The 25,710-nt window shown below is 37.4% G+C and overlaps 3 protein-coding genes across 3 annotated transcripts; 1 reads left to right on the top strand and 2 right to left on the bottom strand.

Annotated features, from left to right (window-relative positions):
- Positions 1 to 2,017: 2,017 nt before the first annotated feature.
- smn1 (survival of motor neuron 1, telomeric) lies at positions 2,018 to 7,351 on the bottom strand. Its single transcript, XM_079815092.1, has 9 exons — positions 7,185 to 7,351; positions 5,991 to 6,062; positions 5,772 to 5,891; positions 5,490 to 5,687; positions 5,225 to 5,404; positions 2,704 to 2,778; positions 2,470 to 2,580; positions 2,303 to 2,369; positions 2,018 to 2,116 (listed from the first exon to the last, which is right to left on the bottom strand). The coding sequence occupies exons 1-8, from the start codon at positions 7,224 to 7,226 to the stop codon at positions 2,313 to 2,315; spliced, it is 855 nt and encodes a 284-aa protein (XP_079671218.1). The 5' UTR covers positions 7,227 to 7,351; the 3' UTR covers positions 2,018 to 2,116; positions 2,303 to 2,312.
- Positions 7,322 to 10,858, top strand: hspb11 (heat shock protein, alpha-crystallin-related, b11). The gene is made up of 5 exons (XM_079815093.1): positions 7,322 to 7,918; positions 8,057 to 8,163; positions 8,263 to 8,331; positions 8,411 to 8,454; positions 8,538 to 10,858. The coding sequence occupies exons 1-5, from the start codon at positions 7,827 to 7,829 to the stop codon at positions 8,628 to 8,630; spliced, it is 405 nt and encodes a 134-aa protein (XP_079671219.1). The 5' UTR covers positions 7,322 to 7,826; the 3' UTR covers positions 8,631 to 10,858.
- mccc2 (methylcrotonyl-CoA carboxylase subunit 2) lies at positions 9,390 to 22,336 on the bottom strand. The gene is made up of 17 exons (XM_079815084.1): positions 22,095 to 22,336; positions 21,705 to 21,771; positions 21,483 to 21,567; positions 21,286 to 21,387; positions 20,870 to 20,997; positions 20,656 to 20,768; positions 17,059 to 17,172; positions 16,911 to 16,975; positions 16,725 to 16,824; positions 16,535 to 16,630; positions 16,375 to 16,447; positions 16,226 to 16,302; positions 15,768 to 15,834; positions 14,672 to 14,828; positions 10,466 to 10,580; positions 10,216 to 10,301; positions 9,390 to 9,631 (listed from the first exon to the last, which is right to left on the bottom strand). Exons 1-17 carry the CDS (start codon positions 22,230 to 22,232, stop codon positions 9,514 to 9,516), a joined length of 1,701 nt encoding a protein of 566 aa, XP_079671210.1. The 5' UTR covers positions 22,233 to 22,336; the 3' UTR covers positions 9,390 to 9,513.
- Between the last annotated feature and the right edge of the window lie 3,374 nt (positions 22,337 to 25,710).

The raw sequence follows: 25,710 nt of genomic DNA, 5'->3' as shown, positions 1-25,710 counted from the left end.
TGGGTAGACGATTTCCAGCCCAAAAAAACTCACCAAATGTACATTTATACATTTAAAAAAAAATGGTTATTGATAACATGCCTGGTTATTGATAACAATTTTGCACCTCTTACAATACTTATAGGCAACTAGTCACTCCAAGAAAAAAAAAAAAAACTTTAACTGCCAAAATAATATGATATTATTTTATTGCCATACCAATCAATGTTGATAAGTAAGTTACCATTTTATCTCCTTAAAACATAACATTGATGATAAAAAAATAAATAAAAAATCCCAGTAAAACTATGACTATATGTCCAGGTAGAAACTGTCAAAACGGCTATCCCTCAGAAAAACACATACATCATTTTCAATGTCAACAGTAAGAAGCCAATTTACTTTAAAAAGGGCTCAATATATAGATTGGAAAAAGCAATGTAATAAACAGGCATTTCACACGTTAATGCCCACACCACTGCCAAAATGCATAATTAATTGATACTGTACAATAATCCGCCAACAAAAAATAACAACAATGCGCTTACCTTTGTGTTGCACTTTGCTTTGACAAAACTACAGTATGTCTTTCGTGAAGTACATGGCACATGCACTTAGCACAGTCAAAGCAGATTAATCGTTGATTTAAAGCTCTTTCAGCAGCTGTCGGGGTTGCTAGTTGCAGATGTCCTAAGTGTGTATATGACGATGGACAGGAGTCACGGTTATATTTATAAAGAGTCTTCGAGTCACAGGTGTTTGAGAGTTGAGTCACTCTCCCACTCTTTACTGTAGATACAATTTACTGTATATTTATGCCACTGGCATTGCTCACTGGAATATACAGCTACGAGTCATTGCGCTAAAAACCAGGCTAAAGTCATGAATGAGCACGTCTGCCTGCTGATCGCTGATTGGCTGAAAGTGCGGACTCGTCGGCGAGAACCCGCCCTATCTGGCAACATGGTGTGTGATTTGTGCAGGTGCAGGCGTGATTGATCGCGTACAACCCAATAGGGTGTCTGAATGGTTTGTGTATATCCTTCTCATCCAACCACAATCAAATTCACTCTGTCCGGATGGCGCGATTTATCTGGATAGTTGTTGTTGTTTTTTATGACAAGCCGGAATGAAAACATGCCGAAATGGAATAGGAGTAACGAGGCTATTTTTAAAATGTAAGGAGTAGAAAGTACAGATAATTGCTTGAAAATGTAAGGAGTAGAAGTAAAAAGTAGGCTGAAAAATAATTAATCCAGTAAAGTATAGATACTCAAAATTTCTACTTAAGTAAGGTAACGAAGTATTTGTACTTCGTTACTTGACACCTCTGGGTCTAGAAATCACACTTTCAAAATTAGGCAACCTCATAATATACAGTGGTAACCCTGGTTCCTCAAAGAAAACAGTTTTAAATTAAAATAAGAAATGTCTTTAGTTGAGTTATCTTAACTTATTGCTGGTTTGTTTTGTTTCCTTTTAAGTCATCTAAAGCCCCAGGGTTGAGAACCTTGACATTAAACAGTACAAGTTATAACATTTACAATGCAAAATTTCAACCAGTTACAATTTAAATGGGCTGGTTGACCCAAAAATGAAAATTCTGTCAACATTTACTCACCCTCAAGTTTTTCCATACCTGTATAAATTTCTTTCTTCTGCTGAACATAAAAGATATTTTGAAGAATATTGGTAATCAAACGGTTGATGGACCCCATTGACTTCCATAGTATGAAGAAAAGAAAAAAAAATACTATTGAAGTCAATGGGTCTCTTCCCCTGTTTGATTTCCAACATTCTTCATATCTTCTTTTGTGTTCAGCAGAAGAAGAAAAAAATTCCATACAGGTTTGGAACAACTTGAGGGTAAGTAAATGAGAACATTTTTTTAAGCAATTTTTGGGTCAATTATCCCTTTAATGAAATCTGAATTAAATATAATTTCGTAACATTTTATCAAGTTACCAAACTGTTTGTAAGTAGTCTCTATTAAAGTGATCTCTTAATAAAAATATGCAAACACAAACACACTTTGGAAAACAATTACTTTTAATTCATTTATTTATTTATTTACAAAGAATACAAAAAAAGTGAAAAGTGAATCAAGTCTGCTGCAGCATCATGTTCATATTTCGCTCTATATGGGGGGGAAAAAACGTAATTCAGTAAAAATCATAAAATATTTATCTTAAATAAATACAGAAACACTTAAATGTTAACAAGTTGGGTTTCTTATTTATACACCGTAGTACAGCTTAAAATTAATTTGTAAAAGGTTAAATTTTAGCAACAATCTGTGAAATTATAGGGGTGAAAAACTAACCGCTGTATCTTTATTTCCGATGTGACTTCTTAGATGCTGCAGCCTCTCTACGACCTTGTTTTAAACCCTGTGTAAGAAACAAAAGAGTATGAGAGAGATTTTTCTGAGAATATAAAAAAAACAGTTGCACAAAATATGTTTTTGAATGGCAAGAAGAATAACTGTACCAAATAGTATCCTGTGTGATAGCCGCTCATGTACCAGGAAATAAGCATACTGCCCAAAGCCTCGTCATCCTCTGGAGAGTCTGGACTCATTGGTGGAGGAGGTGGGATCATCTGGACCAACAATTTTTAAAAAAAAGTTAATTTGCCCTATGAAAAGCTGCAAGTGTTTTTACTAGATCACTTTTCATGACAGAAAAAGTTCATAGATCTGAAAGGTCTCCAGCTGCTTCTTACCGGGGGACCGGGTGGAATCATGGGAGGCCATCCAGGGAAGAAATGTCCAGGACCTTCTGATCGTCTGCTATCCGTCTGAAGAGAACAGAGTCTTAATGCCAATTCACACAGAGGATGATAATTACGATGATAACTAGAATGTTTTAATAACCATTATAATTCTATGGAACAATTTTTTCCAGCTGATGAATGATAAAAACATTGCCAGCCAATCAGAACCAACCCAACTTTAAAGAGCTTGAGCATTTAAAGTGGCAGACGACAACTGCAGTGCATGCTTATATTAAACAGAACGTTATTGTCTGATCTGCCGGCGATTTGATTTCGCCCTGCAACTCAGTCTGGAAACCTGTACATTAATTTCTACTGCTTCTGTTACACTTTTGCAGGAACCAATCATAGACTGGCTTATCCACCTGGTGCGCTATTGGCAGGTTTAACACGATGAAGGATAGAGAAGCGATGGATCGATGCCCGTTGATCACACCTCTTGTGGTCTGATTGGTTGAAAGACGATCCAATTGCGTACAGAGTCATTTAAATTATGCTCGTTGATCACACCTCTTGTGCAGTAGAAAATACAGAGCAGACTCCCCAGACCAATATTCAATCTTAAAATGAGCTTGGTCTGGTGATAGCCAGACAAGTGTTGGTGTGGATGGTAATATAGTTATTTTTTTATAGTTTTTTTGTTCTTGGTGTGAATGGGCCTTTCATCTTTTGTGTAATACAATATAAAAGCTACTCATCTCACATTGCAATGCTGACTATAACAAGGTATTATATTATAGCAAGGAAAAATGGCAGTCACAGATGTTTAATTAGGCCTGTCATTACTATCATGTTTTTTTTATTTATTGTATATTATAATAAAATAGGCCCATATGATTTACTTTAATTCTGTGAAAATTAATATTTATATAATAAATATAATATAATGCAGTCTGATTAAACAAGCCTTCATTTTGTATGAAGGAAGACCTTTGACCATCATTGCATACTTTGTAACTTTTTTTGGTAACACTTTACAATAAGGTTGTATTAGTTAACATTAGTTAATGCATTAGTTAACATGAACTAACCATCAACAACACCTCTGTTCAGCATTAGTTAATCTTTGTTAACGTTAGCTGACATGATTTGTTTATGTTAGTTCTCAGTGCATTAACTAATGTTAGCAAGATTTTAATAATGCATTAGTAAATGTCGAAATTAACATTAACAAAGATACATAAATGCTTTATAAGTGTTCATTATTAATTCATGTTAACTAATGCAGTAAACTAATGAAACTTAATGTAAAGTATTACCCTTGGTTTTTTATAGATAAATGTGTGCATATGTCCGTTTAAGCTAAAAAGAAAATGCAGTCAAAATGCTCGAGAGCGGTTATAAATTCGGCATTCACGTGCTGTCTGCGTGGATCTGTGTGTGCGCACAGAACAGCGCGAGTCCTCTTGCGCTTGATGCTCGACTCAAAACATATGCAAATAATAAACTTTCACTCTAGGATGGTTAAACTTTGCAATTAATCCTCTAATCACATGTGTTCTGATCCGGGATGCAGCTGGCCCGTACGAATCACGGATCAACTACGATCCCTATACTTGACATCGCACATCCTGCTATGTGACTATCGCGGATGCGCATGTCGCGCTATTGATGCTAAAACTATATAATCGCGCGACCTTAAATTAAACTGCACACGATTTGGCAAAGGCTGTGATTTTTTTATTCTCAGCTTGTTGGTGAAGCACAGCTTTGTGATTAGTAGTAAATGTGCACCGTCTAAAGCACAGAAAGTCCAAATATCCCAGCAGGAGTACAATAACTCACGTCATTCGAGTAAATCCCTATGGGCATCATAGTAATTGCTGTAGCTGGATAAACCGAGGATTGAAACGATTTGATTAAACATGACTAATAAACACACAACTACAACAATATATGGTTTATCGGAGTTTTTAAAGCCTGCTCAGGTATTTTCATGATAATAAAATATATTCATACTTCAGTGCTAATCGGCATAGCCTTTATCTCTGTATAGAAAACTATGGAATAATGAAGAATCAGTGTAAGAAGCCACATCATCTCACAGAAGGATGCACAACTGTCGTTATGAAGTGAGTTTCAAGTAAAAAACATGTTAAATGTTGTCTTTTTTGGACAAGAGGTTCATATATGCTTCTCATGTTTGGAAAGATGTTTGATGTGTTTTGCTTTTTCAAATGCATGTTAGAAGCGACTCAAACTCGCAGTGCTTTCAAATGGAGCAGCATTTACTACTGATCACAGAGCTGTGCTTCACTGACAAGCTGTGCATAAAAAAATAAATCGCAATAAGACAAATTGGTTTAAGTGCGTTTAATCGTGCAGCCCTAGTTTGCATTATTGAATAATTATTTTCCTGTTTATCACTGTAAAGCTGCTTTGAAACATTCTGTATTGTACAACGCACTATATAAATAAAGGGGACTCGACTTGATTAATCAATCACGACAGGCCTATTTTTAACATTCACCTTTTGGAAGTGTTGTCCAGGTGGGGGTCCAGGTGGAAGTCCAGGTGGGAAACCAGGAATCCATGATGGAGGACCCATGGGAGATCTGCCTTTAGATTTGTGCTTCTGATGACCGGACTGCTGTGGGGTATAAGATCGATCACTCTCCTCTGTGGAGGACTCGGTCTCTTTGACCTGCATCTAGGCAAGTGAATAGAAAGATTAAACAACTGCATCATTAATCCCTAAAATTAATACATTGATAGCAATGCCATACGCCACATACATCTGCAGTTTTCTGAGCGTCTTCCTCCAAATCTGAAGCCTCTGTCAGAAGGTCACTGAGGTTATGCTCCTCCTCATTACCATAATCAGTATACAAGACCACACAGGTGCCCTTCTCCTGATCGATTGAGGAAATTGTAGCAGTGTACAAGTTCCCATCTTCAGACCAGTGTGCATAACAGGAGTCCCCGACCTGCCACTGTGTAACACATTTCAGTATACCTGTATTATTTGGAGAGTGATAGTCCAAATCAACTCACGTAGTGACGCCATTTGTGATTACCTCTTTATCAGGTGCTGCGTTACATCTTTTTCTGCTTTTACTCTTTTTGTTGTTTTTCCGCTTCTTTCCAGGGTCATCTTTTTTGTGTGGTGTCACATTGTCCTCTCCTTTCAATGCATTCTGGTGGGTTGAGGAGGAACGAGAGAAAAAAAAAACAGTATGGTTACTGAAGAAGCAAATAAAATGGTATTGTATCGCACCTCTTTTAAGCGTCATTACCTTGAACGACGCAACCGCTTTATCATATGCTTTAATCAAAGCTGTATCATCCCAGATGTCAGAATCATCACTCTGAAGAAAGAGAAGAGATCATGAACACTGAACTTTTTTTTATGCGTTACGTCTAACAAAGATGTAGCATTGTTACTCCACCTGATTGAAAGATCAAAACCACTTAGAACCGTAAACTAGTATTTTTGGACTTTAACCTCCTAAGACCCAGGAAAAGACTTTTGAATTTAGTATTTTTTTCACGTCATTACGTTGTTTAGACTAGAGCATAAGAAACAAATGGAAAAAATGTTTTTGGAAAAATGCCATTTTATTCATGTTATGCTATGTCCTTGTAAGTGGACACCAGGACTCAAGTTGTTTAAAAAAAAAAAAAAAAAAAAGACATGAAATATATGCAAAAATTCATTTTCATTTAATTTTTTTTAACTTAACTTTGTTTAAAAATGATTCTCAACTATATTATGAAAGACATAAAGGAATGAAATATATAATTTTACTTTATGCAATATGTGGGTAAAATGGCCATACATGGGGTTACCAATTCAATGCAATGTATCACTGTATGTAATTTGCATATTAATGTGCTCCTTTACATGTAATGAAACAAGAAGTGTAATAATCAGAGCAATAGTTGGCAACATTTTCATACCAATATCTAATATTTTATAGGAACATTGATGTGCGATTTATTTCCCTATACACTTGTTGTGTCCTCCAAATGCCTGATAAACATGATTTAAGTCATGTGGATATGTATGAAATCAATGCCTTTCCTGAGATGTTGATAAACAATTTGAAAATTAGTCAGATTTAAATAATAATTACAATTACAAAATATCATCATGTTTCTATAAGAGTGCAAAATTTGATAATTCAGTCGTTTTTAAAGACCAAGGAGAAGTTGTCCTGGTGAAACCTCAAACAAAGAGTAACGTTATCTCCGAAAAGCCCTGCATGTGCTCTTTACAGGACACCCAGACTGTGACATGTATGATGTCAGAGAAATTCACTAAAATATGATGTCCTCGTACGAAGACAGTGGGACCCAGGAGGTTAAATGTGCAGCCAACAAAATGCTAGCTAGCGAGCAAAACAATCAGGTATTTTAATACGCATCTACAATACAAGCGAGTCAAGCTGAATCTAGCATGATGCATTCTCTTTTAAAATGGTTCTCACCTGACCACGACAAAAAATGACATCTTCTGCACCATTAGCCATGGGGATTTTACATATAAAACCGTCCAACAAAATATTTCCCAAGTGCAACGTGCGCCACTGATGTATGTACGCCAGCAGCCGATGACGCTCAACTCACGCGACACCAGAGATTTCCAATTCGAACTGTTCTTTTGATTCGGATGCTTTCTGAATGATTCTTTTAGGAATCTCACGAATATCTTTCTTTCAGACGTTCGACTACTAATGAACCGTGAACCGAGTATTTTGCGGGTGGGTTCTGAGGTGCAAAAAACTTCAGTATAAATGAATGTTATATTACGTTTCCAAATTAGACCTACTATTGTTTATTAATTGACTCACAGAACTGGGGTGCATGAAATTACAATAAACAGCAACATATTGTTGATATCATAGACAATGCGTTGGACACGAATTAAAATACGTCATGAAAAATATAACAGCTGAATTAGTTTTTTTTGTGTGCCGGTTCTTTAAAACGAACTGTTCTCACGAACCGATTCGCGGAAATGAATCATAAGATTTACTTCGGGCTTACATGTTGCTTAGCAACTCGGATTGCCTCAGAGTGAAACCTCCTGCCTCTGACATATATCTAGCTGTAAATATCTAAAGTTCACAATGCTGGATGCTGCTTTAAGTTCATACGGAGCCCAGGTTGTACTGGCTTCATCAAGCGACGAGAATCATCCACCGGAGAACATCATCGACGGGTCTGTAGATTGCTAAAAGCTGGAAGAAAAGCCAGCTAACTTAGCTAATGTTACCACAACACTTATAACAGCAAGTTATATTCTACAGTATATTAAATATCTGTTGATCTAACTGATGCATTTTATTTATTTCTATAGAAAAGCGGAGACGTTCTGGATTTCAACTGGCATGTTTCCACAAGAGTTTATCATACGCTTTCCAGATAACATGAACATTTTGACTGTCTCCATTCAAAGTTACAACAGTAAATATATAAACACATGCATCCTTATGCAACGCTATCTGTCTTTAATATGGTACTAATAATATATTATCATGCCTTCACATTTATCTTTAATTTCAGTTAAAAGGCTGATAATAGAAAGGGGCACATCAGAAGAAGCTAATAAATTTGAAGCGGTTGCAGACACAGGTAAGGTCTGAAAACGTGTAATTTATTTTCCGTCCTCGTATCTTTTGAGTTTCGTTCATGTGAATATTGTTTGTTTCAGAGTTGGAGCACACAGAGAGCAGCCTACAGGCTAATAATATTTCTGTGAGTTACATTTCAAAGATTTTAATCTCCAGACACAGTAAACCAAGATCTCAACATTGTTTTCCCATTTCTTTTCTCTCCAGGTAAATGTATCAAATACAACACATTTGCGGTTCCTCATATTGTCTGGATATGATCATTTTATCTCTGTACACAAAGTTAGTGTACAATCATGAGATGATCTCCATCTGTTATGTCCTTTTGTAAACTCACATGAAGTAACTTATATGCTTGTTTTAAAATAAATCATACTGGATCACTGTTTATCTTTTTCAACAAATAAACCTTTTCATAATTTCTGTTGTTTAAGTCTACTCCAGTGTTGTTAACTAAAAATATTAAAATTAATTTTCGTTCAGTGAAATAAAGTATATTGTATATATACAATATATACAATTACCCCCCCAATTACACTGAAACTGATGTTCACACAGTACACTAAATTTAACGGTGTGGTGTGTAGGATTGGACTGCAGTACAAATTCAAAATATTGTATAATATTTATCCGCGTTTTAATATGCTCTCGTTCATAGAGATTTTTGATCTGTTTTTATGTTAAATAGCAGTGATTTAATCTAACATTACCTTTGACTTTAAACTATTGTAGTAAACCAAGATGTAGAACCATGGTTTAAAGGTGCAGTGTGTAGTATTTATGAGTGAATTATGAATGTCTTTTATGCCTGTTTCACATCGCAAGCATCAGCGGAGCATGAACAAGCCCATGTTTTGCCGCTGTCCATGATAATGAATGACAGCTGTCCACTGGTACGGAGCAGAGCAAGTTCTTAATTCCTATGAACTTCCATAGAAATTAATTAAAAACGTTCTCACTCTGCTCCGCGCCAGAGGACACGTAGTTACTGTCTTAAATATTAAGGGTACAAAACAACTAGAAAACCATACAACATATGAGACACAACAGTCAATGATTGGTTTTACAGATTTTACTGTTGTCAAACATACAAAGACAAAACAAGTCTATAAAGTTAGTGTGTACTGCCCAAATGACAGGAAATTAATTTAATTCTAAATGTCTACTCTTTACAAAACCAGATTTACATTCTGAAGACACCAAAGCGAGTTTTCTGTGTGGGGGCATTGAAAGCAGCACTCAGACTCAAGCCCAGGACAAGGCGAGTGTCGGCAGGGTCAATGATCCCATCATCCCACAGTCTAGATAGTTAGAGGGAGTGCAACAAAAGTGAAAATTAGACAGGACACCGGGAGTAGGAGGGAAAAAATTAGACATATGCCCTTGTTGTCTGGTGATGATACATACTCTAGCATTCAAAAGTTTGGGACCAGTAAGATTTTTTTCTTTGAAAGAAATACATACTTTTATTCAAGCAAGGATGCATCAAATTGATCAAAAGTGACTATAAAATATTATCTAAATTATATTTCAAATAATGCTTTTCAGTTCTTTTGAACTTTCCATTCATAAAATAATCTTGATCCTTTAACAACAAAAATACCTATTTCCACAAACATATTAATCAACACTGTTGATAAGAAATGTTTCTTGAGCAGAAAATCAGCACATTAGAATGATTTCTGAAAGATCATGTGACACTTAAGACTTGAGTAATTATGCTGACATTTCAGCTTTGGCATCGCAGGAATAAAATACATTTTTAATAGATATAAAATATTGGTGAGCATATGAGACTTCTTTCAAAAACTTTTAAACAACAGTGTATTTTATATAATACACAATTCAAACATACTATCTAGTATCTACATGTCTATCTAGTTACCTGGCACTGGAATAATAAGGGTTTCCCTCTTCCTCAAAGCGTTTGATAATTGGCTCTTTCATTGCAGCTTCCTGCTCTGGGGTAAACTGGAGAATAAACAAAGATGAGTTACTGAGAAACAATCTATACACTTTTTTTTTTTTTTACTCTCAGAAAAAAATAAATTGTAAGAGAGAGAGAAAACAAGCCCAAGATGTATTAAGATTGATGAAAGATGAAATTAAGTAAATTTGCTCTGTTTGTTTCTTACCTCTTTTCCTTCCCTGGCTTTTTGATCCTTAGTTATGGTTGCCAGCACAGTGGCTGCCTGCTCTCCTCCCATCACAGAGATGCGGGAATTAGGCCACATGTACAGGAACCTGGGACTGCAAGGTGCACATAAGATCACATGAACTCTAATGTTATGTTGGGGACTTTTTTGTCCACTATGGGGTGCCCAACTTTCTCTGTGTTTCAGCAAATGGAGTGATTTTTGGTGACAAATCTTATTTTGACACATATTTTGGGAAAATGCTTTGAAAATTTAAAAAAACTCAACAATACACAGTGGAAAATTCACTACCCTTTCGTTATGTTCGGGATGAAAACATCCACTAAATTAAACTGCTGTAAAAATGTATCAAATAAATATTTTTTTCAATTTATTTTGCATAAGTCTATTAATCAGCCTCAGTCCTGATCAAAAACTATTAAAAGGTCCCATGGCATGAAAATTTAATTTTATGAGGTTTTTTAACATTAATATGAGTTCCCCTAGCTTGTATATGGTCCCCAAGTGGCTAGAAATTTTGATGGGTGTAAACCGAGTTCTGGCTGTCTTTCTCTGCCTTTGAGAAAATGACAGCTCAGACGAGCTGATCTGGAATTTTCCTGTTATGACGTCATACCAGGAAAGGTTACCTCCCCCTTCCTCCGCTTTGCCCGCCCAGAGCATTCGGAGAAAATGGATTCAGTTTATGTCAGCACAGGCTTTAAAAACAGACTTTACGATATGGATTTGACAGCACTGCGACAAACAGTGAGTAACAGTGTTCATTAATGCCTGATCTGTGATCAGGGATTTCTGATGTGTAGCTAATCATTCAAGTTCACACAGACTTTCTTTCTAGATTGTTTAATGATCGCCATCTTGATGCCCTAAGCGTAATGCATCAGTAAATCAAGCCAGTGACTAAAACGATCATGTCTGTTAGTAGCATGAAACAAATCCGTTATTTAAGTGATTAAACTACAGAGAGCGATCAAAGAACACTCTTTATAATGTCCGGATCTGTCAATCACACGTCGCGAGTGTATCTGCACACTTGCCCAAACTGCTGTTATAATGAATGACGCTGTTATGCAGCACAGCGAAGCTCTTACTGTATTCATATCGATGTAGTGTTTGCTGTTAGTTGTGGTGAAAGCATTTTGTGAGAGAAAACGCGCTGCAATGAGGAGATCACTGCATTCAACAGACTGCCTGTTTACTCAATGCTCATCACTGCAGCCTTTCATGTGATAGGAATAGATCATAAAATAATGCTATAATCCACTTTGACATTCGTTCATCCTGACGGCTGTAATGGTACATTACATGTGTTACAAAGGTGGAAGACAGAGAGTCGACGTGACTGGGACTGTTTATTCAGATACAAATAAGCTTGCGCTAACAGCACAGCGTTCTCAACAACTCAGTACAATAAATGTAGCGGACCTCGTCCGAATGATGGCTAGACTTTACTGAGGTTTCAGGAGTTTATTGAAACCGTTTATCTCCAAAAATCACCGTAAGAGCTGAACAAAAAACAAAGAAGTGCGCATAAACACCTTGTACACAAACTCTCTCTCCATAGCATTATCAATGACAAAAAATACAGCGAAATACACAAACATGCTCATTACAAATGACAGTAAACAAGCACATATACACCTATTGTCTTTTCGGGGGGTGCTAAACAAACTGTAAACTTTAAATCAGCTTAAACCCACTGAAAGATGAACCGCGAGCTCGCACAAGCTCTCCCTCTTTTTTCATATCCCTCCGTAGACTGCAACACCCGTCAAAATAAAAGTCCCTACTTATGTACACAGATAATACAGACCTAAAACCTATTTAAACGGAAAGAAATGTAAAAAATGTACACAAAAACTAATTATAAGATATATTACAATGAAGTCTGTTACAATAAAACTTCCTCCAGCTCTCCGTGGTTCACGAGTGCCCAGTCAGTCTCTCTCTCTCATGCATGCAGTGCCTCGCTAAACCACGCCCCCTCCGCAACATAATCTAACACTCATTTCAAATGCAAAGATGTCAGCCAATCACGACAGTGGGCGTTTTCACTGAAGTCTCACAGCAGACACGCCCCTTAAAACAGGGCATTCAGTGACAGGGCAAACATCAGTATAGAAAAAATGCCTTTTATTTCTAAATTATGACATTTTTTGATGTAAAAATAATACTAACAATAGAAGTAGACCTCAGGAAACATTATAAAATAATAGAAAAATGCCATGGGACCTTTAATGTTTTTTAGTTTTTTTTTTAACTTATTATAATTTTTTTTTACTTATTTTCAATATAAAAAGTGAAAACTTTTGATCACGGTTTAGTAACAATTGGCTTTGATGCATTGTTAGTTTTTGTGCAGCATCAGATGTACATTTTTTCTCCCTCATTTACTGTTGGCTGTTTTTTTGCCCCATTGACTTCTATTATAACCAGGGCTCTGAACCGGTTCAAGGAACGAAAACGAAAACCGGAAACGAACGAAATTAAGAGGAACAAAAACGGAAACGAAATCAAAATCAATTTGAATCGTTCTGAACAGAAACGTTAATTTGAAATGGCCATTAAACGGTTAATAACGTTATTTTATCGTTCTCTTTAATATTTTAATTTGGCAGTGACCAATCATGAATTGAGTAGTACAGCATGTGACGTTGACGGATCAAGCGTGAGTGAAATGCCCGCGCACCATCATCTATGAATCTACCGGTACGCAAGTCAGTATAGAGCGCACATTTTCATGTCTCAAGTACATTTCTTTCCCCGCTGAGGTCTACAATGAAAGCGCAGGTATTGGAGGACATTCTTTTCGTATGTTTAAATAAGCAGTACGGACTTTAAGCTCAAATAGACTGATTTAGGCTAGTGTGTGGATTCCGTTTAAGCCTATCCAAGCAGGCTACTAGCATCTATCAAACATTTTTCCTATAGTCTTTCAGATTGCCAATACAGGACAGGTCAATGTTTTCTATATAGACGGTTGATGCTTCGTATTAAATGGTATGTAATATTGCATTAAATGATCAAGCTTTATTAGCTGACTGAATTTGATTATGTGCTGCAAGGACGTGTTGTGCAGTGTTTGCTTTGAAATTAGCAGTTGACGGTGCATTAAAAGAGCAATGATTATCCAGTTTATTTATTCTTTATTCATGCAATTTTTAAAACAAGTCGTGTTGAAAAAAAGTTATGTACAAAGAATGTTATCACTCTTCTGAAAAGAATTCGGCATAAGAGGCCACTTTCGATTGTCTAACGCTCCATTAAAACAGGTCCGCTGTTTATGCTTTGTAATTAATGCATGTATTTCTGGTTTTAAAATTGTTATGAAATAAATATTCAAGTTTAATTACCATGCGTTATATTATTATTGAGTGAAAATAAGTCTATTTATACATATTTGTTTAAAGTATAGGCTAAATTAAAATAACGTTATTAACCGGTATTTTTTCATATCAAACCGTTTTCGGAACAGTAATGTTTATTGAGGAACGCAAAAACGGAAACGCTATAATATCGATTCTGCTCGGAGTGAACCGATTGATATTTTTTTCCGTTTTTAAGCCCTGATTATAACCATATTTTTTGATTGCAAAGCCATGACACCATATATTCATGCATTCTGATTGGTGGTGGTTTTCCTTGGGAAAAGGTACAATTCGTCATTTTTACTGTTGATCACCAGGTGGCACCATTAATCCTCTAGATAAGCCTATGTAAAAAAGAGCTTAGTTTCTGGCTTTTATATGGAGTATAACAGCATATAAATGAGGGAGAAAGAATTCAAATCTGATGCTGCACAAAAACTAACAATGCATCAAAGCCAATGTTGTTAAGTGTTTTTCCCCCCAAATCAGTGACATAATTTATGAACTTGGCAATTAAAGAGTAGTTTTGATCAGGACTGAGGTTGATTAACAGATTTATGCAAAACACAAAAAAAAAAAATTTTTTTTTTTTTTTTTGTATCTGATACATTTTTACAGCAGTTTAATTTAGTGGATGTTTTCATCCCGAATATAACGAAAGAGTAGTGAATTTGAACAATGAACAAGGGTTAACAAATGAGGTAGTTCACTGTGTGCTGTTTAACTACATGCTGATGTCAACTGGATGCCTTAAGCTGGTTTTTGTGTAGGAAAATAGGAAGTGTAGGAAATAATGTTCGCTGTTAATAACGCTTACCTATAGGCTCTGCCACACATGCCATAGTTCCCCGCACCATACGATCCTCCGATGATGACGGTAATCTTAGGCACCTTGGCACAGGCCACAGCGGTCACCATTTTAGCTCCATCTTTAGCAATACCGCCGGCTTCATACTCCCTGCCAACCATGAAGCCTAATAAAAAGAGGAACGGAGTACATCATGAGGTGCAGTAGCAATTTCACTAGGACTCATTCAGAATCAGAGCACTGTATTGTCACATTAAAATTAAAGGGTTAGTACACCCAAAAATGAAAATTCTGTCATTAATTACTCAATTGCAGAAATTGTTGAATAAAGTCGTTATTCTTGTTTGTTTTTTTGCACACAAAAAGTATTCTCAATGCTTCATAAAATTTAAGTCCCTGTAAAGGCCATTCTGAGATTTGTTTCTAAACCCATAATAAATGTTAGAAATGTATTGCTGAAACACATTACAAAGACTGAACTGTGTAGTACTGAATTGTGGAGTTAGACCGTTAAACAGTTTTTCACCATTGCTGTGTTCCGGATTTTTGGGCGGGAGCTAAAACGGTGGCTCGATGACGCACTGGAGTCACTGTGCATAATATGGCCCCTCCCCCAACACGATCATAACTAGAGCACACATTCGCATCAGTTTGCCCGCTCTATAATTTACAAAACAAAAACGATGCTGTCAAGAAAAGGTGGATTCATTTTGTGAACAGCTACCTTGATGGAGAGCTGAGGATCACCACCAACACCCGCCTCTGCAGTGACTTCACACCGGATAATTTTACAAACTTTCATCGGAGGCAACTGGGATTCACTGACAATCCGCAGCAGAATGGGGCAGATTATCTCCCGCGCCAGCCTTCATCCTCCTGTTTTTCTACCTTTCTGGGCCTTGAACATGACAATTAAATTGAGGTCTATGGAGGGGCCTGAGCGCTCTCGGATTTCATCAGAAATATCTTCATTTATGTTCTGAAGATGAACGAAGGTCTTATGGTTTTGGAACGACATGAAGGTGAGTAATTAATGACAGAATATACATTTTTGGGTGAACTAACCCTTTAAATGTATACATTCAGATGAAGTATGCATACTGACCTGTAATATTTTGAAGAAAGAGGAGTGGAATGTTTCTCTGACAGCAAAGCTCAATGAAATGAGTTGCCTATTCAATAAAAAAATATATATATTTCTGAAAACATTTTTCCAGAAATGTCTAGCAGTCATTTCGAAAAATATATATTGTCTATCCACTTTCATTGAATGGAAAAGAGCAACCTGGAAGATGCTAACTAATTTGGCTTCCACAAAAAAAAGAGTAGATTATGAATTTTCATTTATATGTGAACTATTTAACTATTGCTTTGTCCTGTTGTGACACTTCCTTAAGATAAAATTTAGCTAGTTTTTCTCAATTTCCATACACAGCGCACTGCACTGGAAGTTGCGTTGGCCACTGGGGCTAAAAGCAGAAGTGATCGTGCACAGAGTCAATTGTGCAAAAGATATTAGTCTTTACGTATGGAGAATCGGAACAATTATCAGATGCTGCTCACCTTCTTTGCAGATTCTGAGAACAGCACACCATTATTGCCAATAATTCCCACAGGGTAGCCAAATATCCGTGCAAAACCTAGAAAGAAAATTAAGAAATCCAGTACAAACCAAGAAAGAAATCAAAAACGGTTATTGAAAAAACATCCACCTGTGATGAGTGTGTCTCCATAGAAGGCCTTGAATTCATCAAATTTACTGCCATCAACAATACGAGCGATAACCTGAAATACATAATTGCCTTTAAGTTCTGTCTATTGATACAACATTTTAATAGGCTTGTATTCCAGTGATCAAGTTGTGACCAATACCTCTCGAATATCAAAGTTGCGTTTGAGGTTGTCCCCCACAATACCATACAGCTCATCGGCAGGAAATAGAGGAGCCTCAGGAGGTTCCACAGTAACCTTATGGTCAGTGGGCAAGTGAAAGAAGATCAGCTTCAAGTCATGACAAATCAGACAGATTGAACATCTCTCAGGGGTGCAGTTGTGTCCTCACATCAAGATTCTTCTTGTAGTTCAAGCTTCGTACAGCTTTCCGTGCAAGATGAAGGGCGTGATTATCATCCAGGGCATAATGATCGGTTACACCTGACTTTCTGAAGAGACACAAATGTTGAAAAACGTATAAGACCAATCAAGCTCAAAACAAGTGTTTATGTGCACATACAAGCGTTCCTCTAACCTGCAGTGAAGGTCTGCTCCTCCCAGGTCTTCAGCAGACACCTCTTCCCCTGTAGCAGCTTTTACCTGTTAAATACAGAGACGGACATTTACCATTGCTAAACAATAGCAGCCGGTCATATTGCGCTCCTTAAGACATTAACACATACCAGTGGTGGTCCACCCAGAAAAATGGTCCCTTGTTTGCTCACTATGATGCTCTCATCAGCCATCGCAGGCACATAGGCGCCCCCTGCAGTACAGGAGCCCATCACAACAGCAATCTGAAACATAACAGGTAAAATTGATGTGCCATGATGCATCAGTTCCCATCAAGATAGACGTCATATGGCAGTTTGCTGCTTTCATACATGTCAGTTGCCAAAGAACATTTTATATTAGCTTATGGTTACATATACACAAATGGCTTATATATGTTCTGAGCTTTTAACAGCTTTATGCATGTTAAACATCAAGTCAATGCTACCATCTGTTTTGATTGTTGGAGAAAACTAGATCATTTTAAACCTTTTTGAGCTTTTTTCAACTTCCGGGTTTAAATGAGTCTGTTTACATCGATGACTCATCGGTTTCTCATAATTATTCATGAGACTGCGTGTCCTTATCCTATGAGAAGACGCCTTGCTTAATTATTCATGATAGCATGTGTTGCTTTCCTATGACTGGTACTTCAAACAGTGAAAAATGAGTGTTTGTTTTGCTTTGTAAGAGTTTCTGCGTCGCATAAGTTCTCTTCAATAGATCCTGAATCTTGACATCATCTCTTTACGGCCCTTTAACCGATCGTTTATCGGTCGATCATTTATCATTTATCGGTCGGCTTAGAAAAACGCAGCAAAATAAGCCTCAATAGTGTTCAAAGATGCATGTTCATATACATTTCCTATGCAGAGAACAAATGTGCATTTATTTGTGCATTAAATTATAGCTGTCACAGTATACCCATGTATTTTTGTAATTTATGGTGAGCTCACAAAACTGTGTATATTGTGTTGAGTGTAATAGCAATTTGCAGTGTGCATTTGTGGGAAGCTTTTAATGAGAGCTAAATAAAAATGTTGTCAGTCTCTCCTCTTCACCCTCCACTCTGCAGCTCACCGTGCTCCCTTTTGTAGCATTTTTCAACTGTGGTGAGTACTGACTGCTGCTGAAACAGGGGGTTATGACTAGGGTTGGGAACCGAGAACCGGTTCTTATTCAGAACCGAAACTGATTTTTGAAAAATACCAGAACCGCGCGAAATTCCTAAGTTTCGGTTCCGAAAACGGTTCTGGTGCAATGTGTGTGCGAAGCGCTGGAAGCGTATCCTTTCATAGCGAGTGACAGCCAGTGTTGCCAAGTCCGTGGTTTTCCCGCTTTCCCGTTTTCCACTGTTGCCGCGGGCTGTGTTTCATGTCCGCGGGTTGAAGCGATTGTGCAATTGTGCCGGTTTTGTTGTGAAAACCTGGCAACCCTGGCTCACCTCCTCATGAATATTAATTACGTTGCCTGCCGCTTCCAGGAGTGCAGCAGTTCAGCCTGAAAGCCCTCGCGCTACACATTTACGGTTTTGCGTCAGATATTTTCTCGTTGACCACCAGCATGGCGAAGAGAAAGTCACAAGTATGGATTCATTTCCAAAGAATGAATGATAATGAAGCAAAATGTGAAAAGTTAATAACATGCAAAGGAGGCTGCACTAGCAATTTGACAAAACATTTGCTACAGCACAGATGCCTCAGGGCTTATACCAGATTTATAGTGAAAGGCCTATATATATATATATTAGGGCTGTAATCTCCCAGTCGATTAGTCGATTATTGGTCGATACGTTCTGGCTCGACCAAAATTTTGATTGGTCGATTTTTTTGCAGCGTTCATTTAATTAGTTTTTGCCGCGTTCATTTAATCAGTTTTGCTGCGCCGCGTTCATTTAATCAGGTGGAAAGCACTAATTGCTAATGGGGGTGTTTTCAGAGCATCCCTGTTTCACAGGTATCAGTCTGCCTTCAGAACACCCCCATTGTTTTCACTTCTTTTGGATTAGCCCAACCAACTGGCGAAGAGAAGTCTCTCGCCCGTCCTTTGTTTTTCATTCCCCGCTGGCTCAAACGCACGCCCATAGCGGTAAACTTGAGGAACGCCCATCAACATACACATGAGGGGAAGCCTCACAACACCACGCTTCAGTCGTGCCGCAAAAGTGGATCTGTACTGTCCGTTTTGCCGCGTTCATTTCATCAGTTTTGCCGCGTTCATTTCATCAGTTTTGCCGCGTTCATTTCATCAGTTTTGCCGCGCCGCGTTCATTTCATCAGGTGGAAAGCACTAATTGCTAATGGGGGTGTTTTCAGAGCACCCCTGTTTCACAGGTAACAGACTGTCTTCAAAACACCCCCATTGTTTTCACTTTTGGATTAGCCCAACCCACTGGAGAAGAGAGACAGATTGAAGAAGGCTAGTTTTCTGTAACTTATATTATTTATTTAATTGTGAGAGCGTTTTTTCTGCTCTTGATCTGGCTTGTTTAATAAATATTCATTTTTTATTAAAGTGGACGTGCCTTTTGTGTTTAAGAGTAAAAACTTTAAGTTAATAGTCTATTCGTGTCTCAGCCGTGAAGCTGAGCTCAGCTCCTGTTCGAGCTGCACAGAGCGGCTGCAATTTTACTGTCTGTCAGTTATTATAATACATATGACAAAAACAATTGTCTAAATTATGTTGCATATTCCTCAAAAGTTCTTGTGATGATATCTAGTTGACAATAGTACTATATTTTGGGAAATCATAGGCTATGATATTGCGCAGGTGCACGTGATGCAGCGCTGTCAGAGCCGACAGACTCGCGTGTCAGACTCATTTCAGTGCAAAATAATCAGCTCAAAAACTATTTAATATACTGCAAATAGCCTACTAGTTTTTTATGTTTATTTATAATTAATTTATGCAGACAACAAGGCTACCAAGTACTGCGCACAGTGCGCAGCTAATTAATTTAACGTTTTTTTTCCTAACGTCATTTTTAGTCGATTTTTAGTCGAAAATTTCAGGACTTCAGTCGACCAAGATTTTCTTTGGTTGATTACAGCCCTAATATATATATATATATATATATATATGTCAACCGTTGAGTCACCATGGTTTAGGTAAGCGTTTAGGCACAATTACCTTTGTAATGCTGAATTGCAATTTATTATTTACAAGTTCACTGAATAACTGAATTACTATTAAATTAATATACAACTAATTAATAAATATATCTAATAAATATAATTTATAACTTGGTTTTATTCAGAGACAGAGAGATAAAATGTAATAAGACAATTTCAGAGGTGTTCATTTGAAAAACAATGTGTTGCAAGAATGGCTTAATTAATACTGTAATATATGTACAGTTCAGGACTTTTTTGACATTGCCAACCTGTAAATTAATTTTAGAGCAAGTAATAAACACAAAATGGATTGTTTGAGTTGCGTATTGTGCCTTTTTCCTTTACCACTATTTGTGTAATAATTTTAATGGAACCGGAATCGGAACCGGAATCGATAGGCGGAACCGAAACCGGAACCGGAACCGGAAAATTTCTCACGATTCCCAACCCTAGTTATGACCCTTTAACAGAAACTGATAGTGTTGACATATTAAATTAATTAACTATGATTAATTTTGTGATTCTGATTCTGTATGTTCTTCAATAAAAACAATAGTTACTGAAGGTTGAGTACCACAGGCTAATATGTAAATAGAATTTCACATAAAAAAACACCTGTGCAATTCCCTCCGAGGAAAGGCGGGCCTGGTTGAAGAAGATGCGTCCAAAGTGATCTCTGTCTGGGAACACATCTGCCTGTCTGGGTAAATTGGCTCCTCCAGAATCCACTACAGAAAAACAGATCAAAGTACTCAACATAGAACAAAATGAAAGCATTCAAAGAAAAATTTTGTTTTATACAGAATAAGAAACCTCTGAGAGAACTCACCCAGGTATATGCATGGTAGATGGTTTTGCTGTGCAATCTCTTGGGCTCGCAGATGCTTCTTCACAGTAACCGGATAATAGGTTCCCCCTTTGACAGTAGCATCATTCGCAACTATAATACACTCCACCCTGTGAGGTAGACAGGCAGGATGTTACAAACCATTAACTCTTGCACAGTATTATCAATGCATGCATACTAGACCCTTTCCAACATGCAGTCTTTACCGGCAAGTTACCAGAAAATTACCATTTTAGAGAACCTGCGTGTGAACAGCACCTTCTCAAAAACACAGGTAAATCTGTTTTCTGCTATGAGAAGCAGTAACACTACCAGTAAATTCCCAGTATGATGGTGTGTTTGAACAAAGAATATTACCAGTATGAGCATTGAGCGTGATTGTATTGTATCTTCCTCACCCTGAGACTCGACCAATACCAGTGATTATGCCTCCCGCAGGAACTTCCTCCTTGCCATATAACTGATAACCAGCAAACTGGGAAAACTCAAGAAAGGGAGATCTGCATTTAGACAAACAAAAAACATGTTCACCATGAAATCGGTCTGAATGGACAACATTTTAGTTGTTTGTTTATAACAGTGAGTTTGTTTTTACCCAGGATCCAACAGTCTGTCGATGCGTTCCCGAGGCAGGAGCTTTCCTCTGGATGTATGTAGGTTTCTTGCTTTTTCTCCACCTCCTTTGAAAGTGGCAATGTTGTGTAAACATTAGTGTGAGGAAATGTGCTAAAGCTGCCACAAACAACCACTATGTAATGGCTTCATTAGCTGTGTTTAGTGGTATCAAAGTAACGTTAAATACTTTAAACTTGCTCACCAAGTTTGATCCTCTCTGCTCTGTCCTTCAACTCCTTCACCAGTGCTTGCATTCGCTCATAATTTTCCTACAATGTTTAAGATTGCTGGTTGGTTAGTGTCACCAGACTCATCATTATCAGAGTTCAAGGTGGTGACAAAAGAAAAATATTTTAGCATACTTTTTAGCCTATATCACAGAGGTATCAAAAGCAGTAACTTAACATAGTAACAACACACACACACACATAGTTTCCTCGTCTATAGTATGTGTATTATATACGAACTATTTCATTGTCACTTTAAATAAGTGCACAAGGACAGGACATGCATGCACGCCCGCCCCAGCAGATGAATTCCCACTGCCGCTTGGCTGCAGTAACTTGAGTCCGAGGCTTCATGCGTGGCCTACCTGAAAGACCGAAGACTGTGAGTCGGGCTGCGAGCCCACTGTTGCAACTTTATCCGCATGATATAGCCTGGTAAAGGCAACATTTACACTCCGGCTCCGTATGAGTGAAACCACCGGTCTAGCATAGTGCAGAATCATGATTCATCCTCTAACTGACAGGTCTAAGGACGAACTCAGCATGCAATGAATGTCCTCTGACAGCAAACGGTTAACGCTGAAGTTTTGCTCCCCTTTGCTCAGCCAATGAAAACTGATGGAATAGGAACATCCCCTTTTCCATTGACATGCGCCAACAGAATACATATCACACGGTAGCCAGTGTTGGGGAGAACGCATTACAAGTAACTTGAGTTACGTAATAATATTACTTTTTCCAAGTAACTAGTAAAGTAATGCATCACTTTTCAAATTTACAACAAAATATCTGAGTTACTTTTTCACATCAATTTGACTGACAGCTCTCCTGCCCCCATGTTGAGAAAAATAAGTGCAGATGTGTTGTGTGTAAACATGATGGTTATTGTAGTTCTAGACTAAATGTGAGTATTTATTTATCTCACTTGCACAATTAAAGATTCTGGACTCCTCAAAATGAATAAAATCTGTCAAATGCAAAATCAGAGTACTATGCAAACCTTCAATAATTAAATGTTAAATAAAACAACAATTTTTATGCATAATATACCTTTTATATTTAATTTACCAATGTCTTGCTGTTGACCTTTGATGATGAAAATTACTAGATTTGTTGTTGTTATTAGTAAAACTTTTTTCTCTTGCGTCCTATTTACCATTATCCAGAATGGCAACACAGCAGAGCTGCACCCTCTACTGTTCATGCGTGAATTAGCATTTTTACCTCAGCCTGGGGCTTATTATTTCAATTTTGGTATGAAGAGGTCTTTACCGTTGCACAAAAATATAACTTTGTTATAAACAAAAACAAAAACAAGCCCAGCCCAGATGAGAAAAAGTAATGCAAAAGTAACGTAACGCATTACTTTTCTTAAAAAGTAACTAAGTAACTCAATTAGTTACTTTTTAAGGGAGTAACGCAATATTGTAATGCATTACTTTTCAAAGTAACTTTCCCCAACACTGACGGTAGCATACACGTATCGTCTTTATTTGACAGAAATAACAATCTATATTATTTCTGTCATATAGGCTATATGTTCACTCTCTCTCCACCCCCTGCTTTCCAATCAAATGTATATTTGTCCTATCCTATCCAAAAAAATTAGATGGTCCTCACTGCAGAACACGCGATCCAGGGGCGAGGTTGGATCCAGATCCAACTCCTCCAACTTTACATATCCCTAAACCTGCAGTGAGGGGCTACTGAAAAAAAAAAAATAACTTATTAGACAATATAAAAAAAAACATAAAAAAAACAATTAGACATATCAAAAACAATAACTACTAGTACCATTCATTTGGAGAAACTATAGTGAGACTATGGTGAGAATGAATTTGGAGATCTTCTTTCAAACAGATCATTAAACAAGAGTACCTCTCAACCATCCAATCAGAGTTCAAACACAGGTAATACAATATATTAACATATTAAAATGAAACCGATTGTTTGTAAGTAGCTGGCTTTGTATTAGCTTTTCTTGTTAATTGGTTATAATGAAAACACAAGTAAATATGTATGTATGTTTGATATGATATTTATTCGTTTTGACGTACAATATTATAAAGACTTGACTGTTTGGATTTGATTATTGGCAGTTAAATAGATCCAGAAAAGAGTTCATGCACACCAGCCACAATACCCACCCAACCAATACCCACGACATCCACCACATTGTTCATTTTTTGAAGAGTATTTATAATTACTAAATTAATAAATAATTAGGCTAATATTTATCTGCATCTGAGGCATGTCAAAATAAGAGTCTCTCTCTCTCTGTGAAATAGGCCTACTCAAAATGTTTCAGCTATTTTGTGAATTTATTTATGATGGCCATTTGACAATAAAGGAGGCTTATCTTGCCCTTATAATGTTAATAAAAGGCAGCACACTAAGAATGATGTGTCTTAAATTGAAGTTTTTCTTTCTATCTGACAGAAGCGAAACCCTATCGACCGATCAATCAATCTATCTATCCACCAATCAGGCGTATACGCCTATATATATATATATATATATATATACGTATTATAGGTATTACAACTAGATATAGGCTAATTTACTCTAATAATCTACTAAACTAAGTATAATGTAATATAATATATAATACAAGCTATGATATATAATGATTACTATGCTACTACAAAACACGCTACTACTCGCTACTACGTACAACCAACACCTCAACACCAATGCAAACGCCTACTGCAAACCCCACAAGAGGTGCGAGGTTTCGACCACTTTTATCCGGAAGCGATACTCAGAATGAAGCAATGACTTATTCAACAGAAACCGAGGCCTCGTTTGTCATCGTCACGTGATTTTCACGGAAACGATACAAGCCTCGAATCGGGGCTTCATCTGGAACGCCCCTTTTTGCTCGACACAAGCTCCGGAGCCTCGCTTCAGATGTCCCATCACTAACGACTGGGTCAGACCATCTCAAAAACTGCAGCTCTTGTGTGGTGTTCCCAGTCTGCAGTGGTCAGTATCTATCAAAAGTGGTCCAATGAAGGAACAGTGGTGAACCAGCGACAGGATCATGGGTGGCCAAGGCTCATTGATTCATGTGGGAAGCCAAGGCTGGCCCGTGGGTTCCGATCAAACAGACGATCCACTGTAGCTCAAATTGCTCAAGAAGTTAATGCTGGTCCTGAAAGGAAGATGTCAGAATACACAGTGCATCGCCGTTTGTTGCATATGGGGCTGCATAGCCGCAGGCCAGTCAGGGTGCCCGTGCTGACCCCTGTCCAACACCGAAAATGCCAACAGTGAGCATCAGAACTGGACCACGGAGCAATGGAAGAAGGTGGCCTGGTCTGATGAATCATGTTTTCTTTTACATCACGTGAATGGCCGGGTGCGTCACTCAACTGGGGAACACATGGCACCAGGATGCACTATGGGAAGAAAGCAAGCCGACAGAGGCAGTTCCCTGGTGGCTGAGGCCTCTTTCTTTGCCACAAACCAAAAATGGTTCAGGAATGGTTTGAGGTGTTGGACTTGGCCTCCAAATTCCTCTCAATTCAGTCAAGCCTCTGTTGTTTCCTGTCTAATCTCTCTTGTTGGTTCATTAATATTCAATGTACAGGGAGTGCAGAATTATTAGGCACGTTGATTTTCTGATCATATTTTTTTTCCAGGCACATTTGACCAATTCCAAACCACAGTAATCCTAATAACTACTAATGATTTAGTATTTAATAATGTATAAGTGATATATAATTGTTCATGAAGGCTGGAAATGAAAATCACCTTATATTCAGGTGTGCAGAATTATTAGGCATGTTTTCTTTTACAGATAAATTGAGCCAAAAAAGAGATTTAACTCTTTTTAATTAAAAGTATTAAATGCCCATGAGAAGGATGCAATACTAGAAGGATGCAATACTACATTGCAGTTAAGGCATGACCATTGGACAGTGAAATGCTCGTTGGGTCAGCAGGGTCAGACAAAAACATGTGGCGGAGAAAAGACAC

This window comes from Gobio gobio (assembly GCF_949357685.1).
Source record: "Gobio gobio genome assembly, chromosome: 4".
Lineage (NCBI taxonomy): Eukaryota > Metazoa > Chordata > Actinopteri > Cypriniformes > Gobionidae > Gobio > Gobio gobio.
This window is presented reverse-complemented; position numbering and strand designations above follow the sequence as displayed.

What these genes read in the sequence shown, in the direction of transcription:
- smn1 (XM_079815092.1), bottom strand. Translation starts at nt 7,226, where the DNA reads ATGGCTAATGGTGCAGAAGATGTCATTTTTTGTCGTGGTCAG. An exon ending in ACGCAGCACCTGATAAAGAG is followed by an intron (nt 5,688 to 5,771) that starts GTAATCACAAAT and finishes TGTGTTACACAG; the next exon opens with TGGCAGGTCGGGGACTCCTG. An exon ending in ACGCTCAGAAAACTGCAGAT is followed by an intron (nt 5,405 to 5,489) that starts GTATGTGGCGTA and finishes TCACTTGCCTAG; the next exon opens with ATGCAGGTCAAAGAGACCGA.
- hspb11 (XM_079815093.1), top strand. Translation starts at nt 7,827, where the DNA reads ATGCTGGATGCTGCTTTAAGTTCATACGGAGCCCAGGTTGTACTGGCT. An exon ending in CTCCATTCAAAGTTACAACA is followed by an intron (nt 8,164 to 8,262) that starts GTAAATATATAA and finishes CTTTAATTTCAG; the next exon opens with TTAAAAGGCTGATAATAGAA. An exon ending in TGAAGCGGTTGCAGACACAG is followed by an intron (nt 8,332 to 8,410) that starts GTAAGGTCTGAA and finishes TGTTTGTTTCAG; the next exon opens with AGTTGGAGCACACAGAGAGC.
- mccc2 (XM_079815084.1), bottom strand. Translation starts at nt 22,232, where the DNA reads ATGATTCTGCACTATGCTAGACCGGTGGTTTCACTCATACGGAGCCGG. An exon ending in AGCAGAGAGGATCAAACTTG is followed by an intron (nt 21,568 to 21,704) that starts GTGAGCAAGTTT and finishes CCACTTTCAAAG; the next exon opens with GAGGTGGAGAAAAAGCAAGA. An exon ending in CCTTATTATTCCAGTGCCAG is followed by an intron (nt 9,632 to 10,215) that starts GTAACTAGATAG and finishes CTAACTATCTAG; the next exon opens with ACTGTGGGATGATGGGATCA.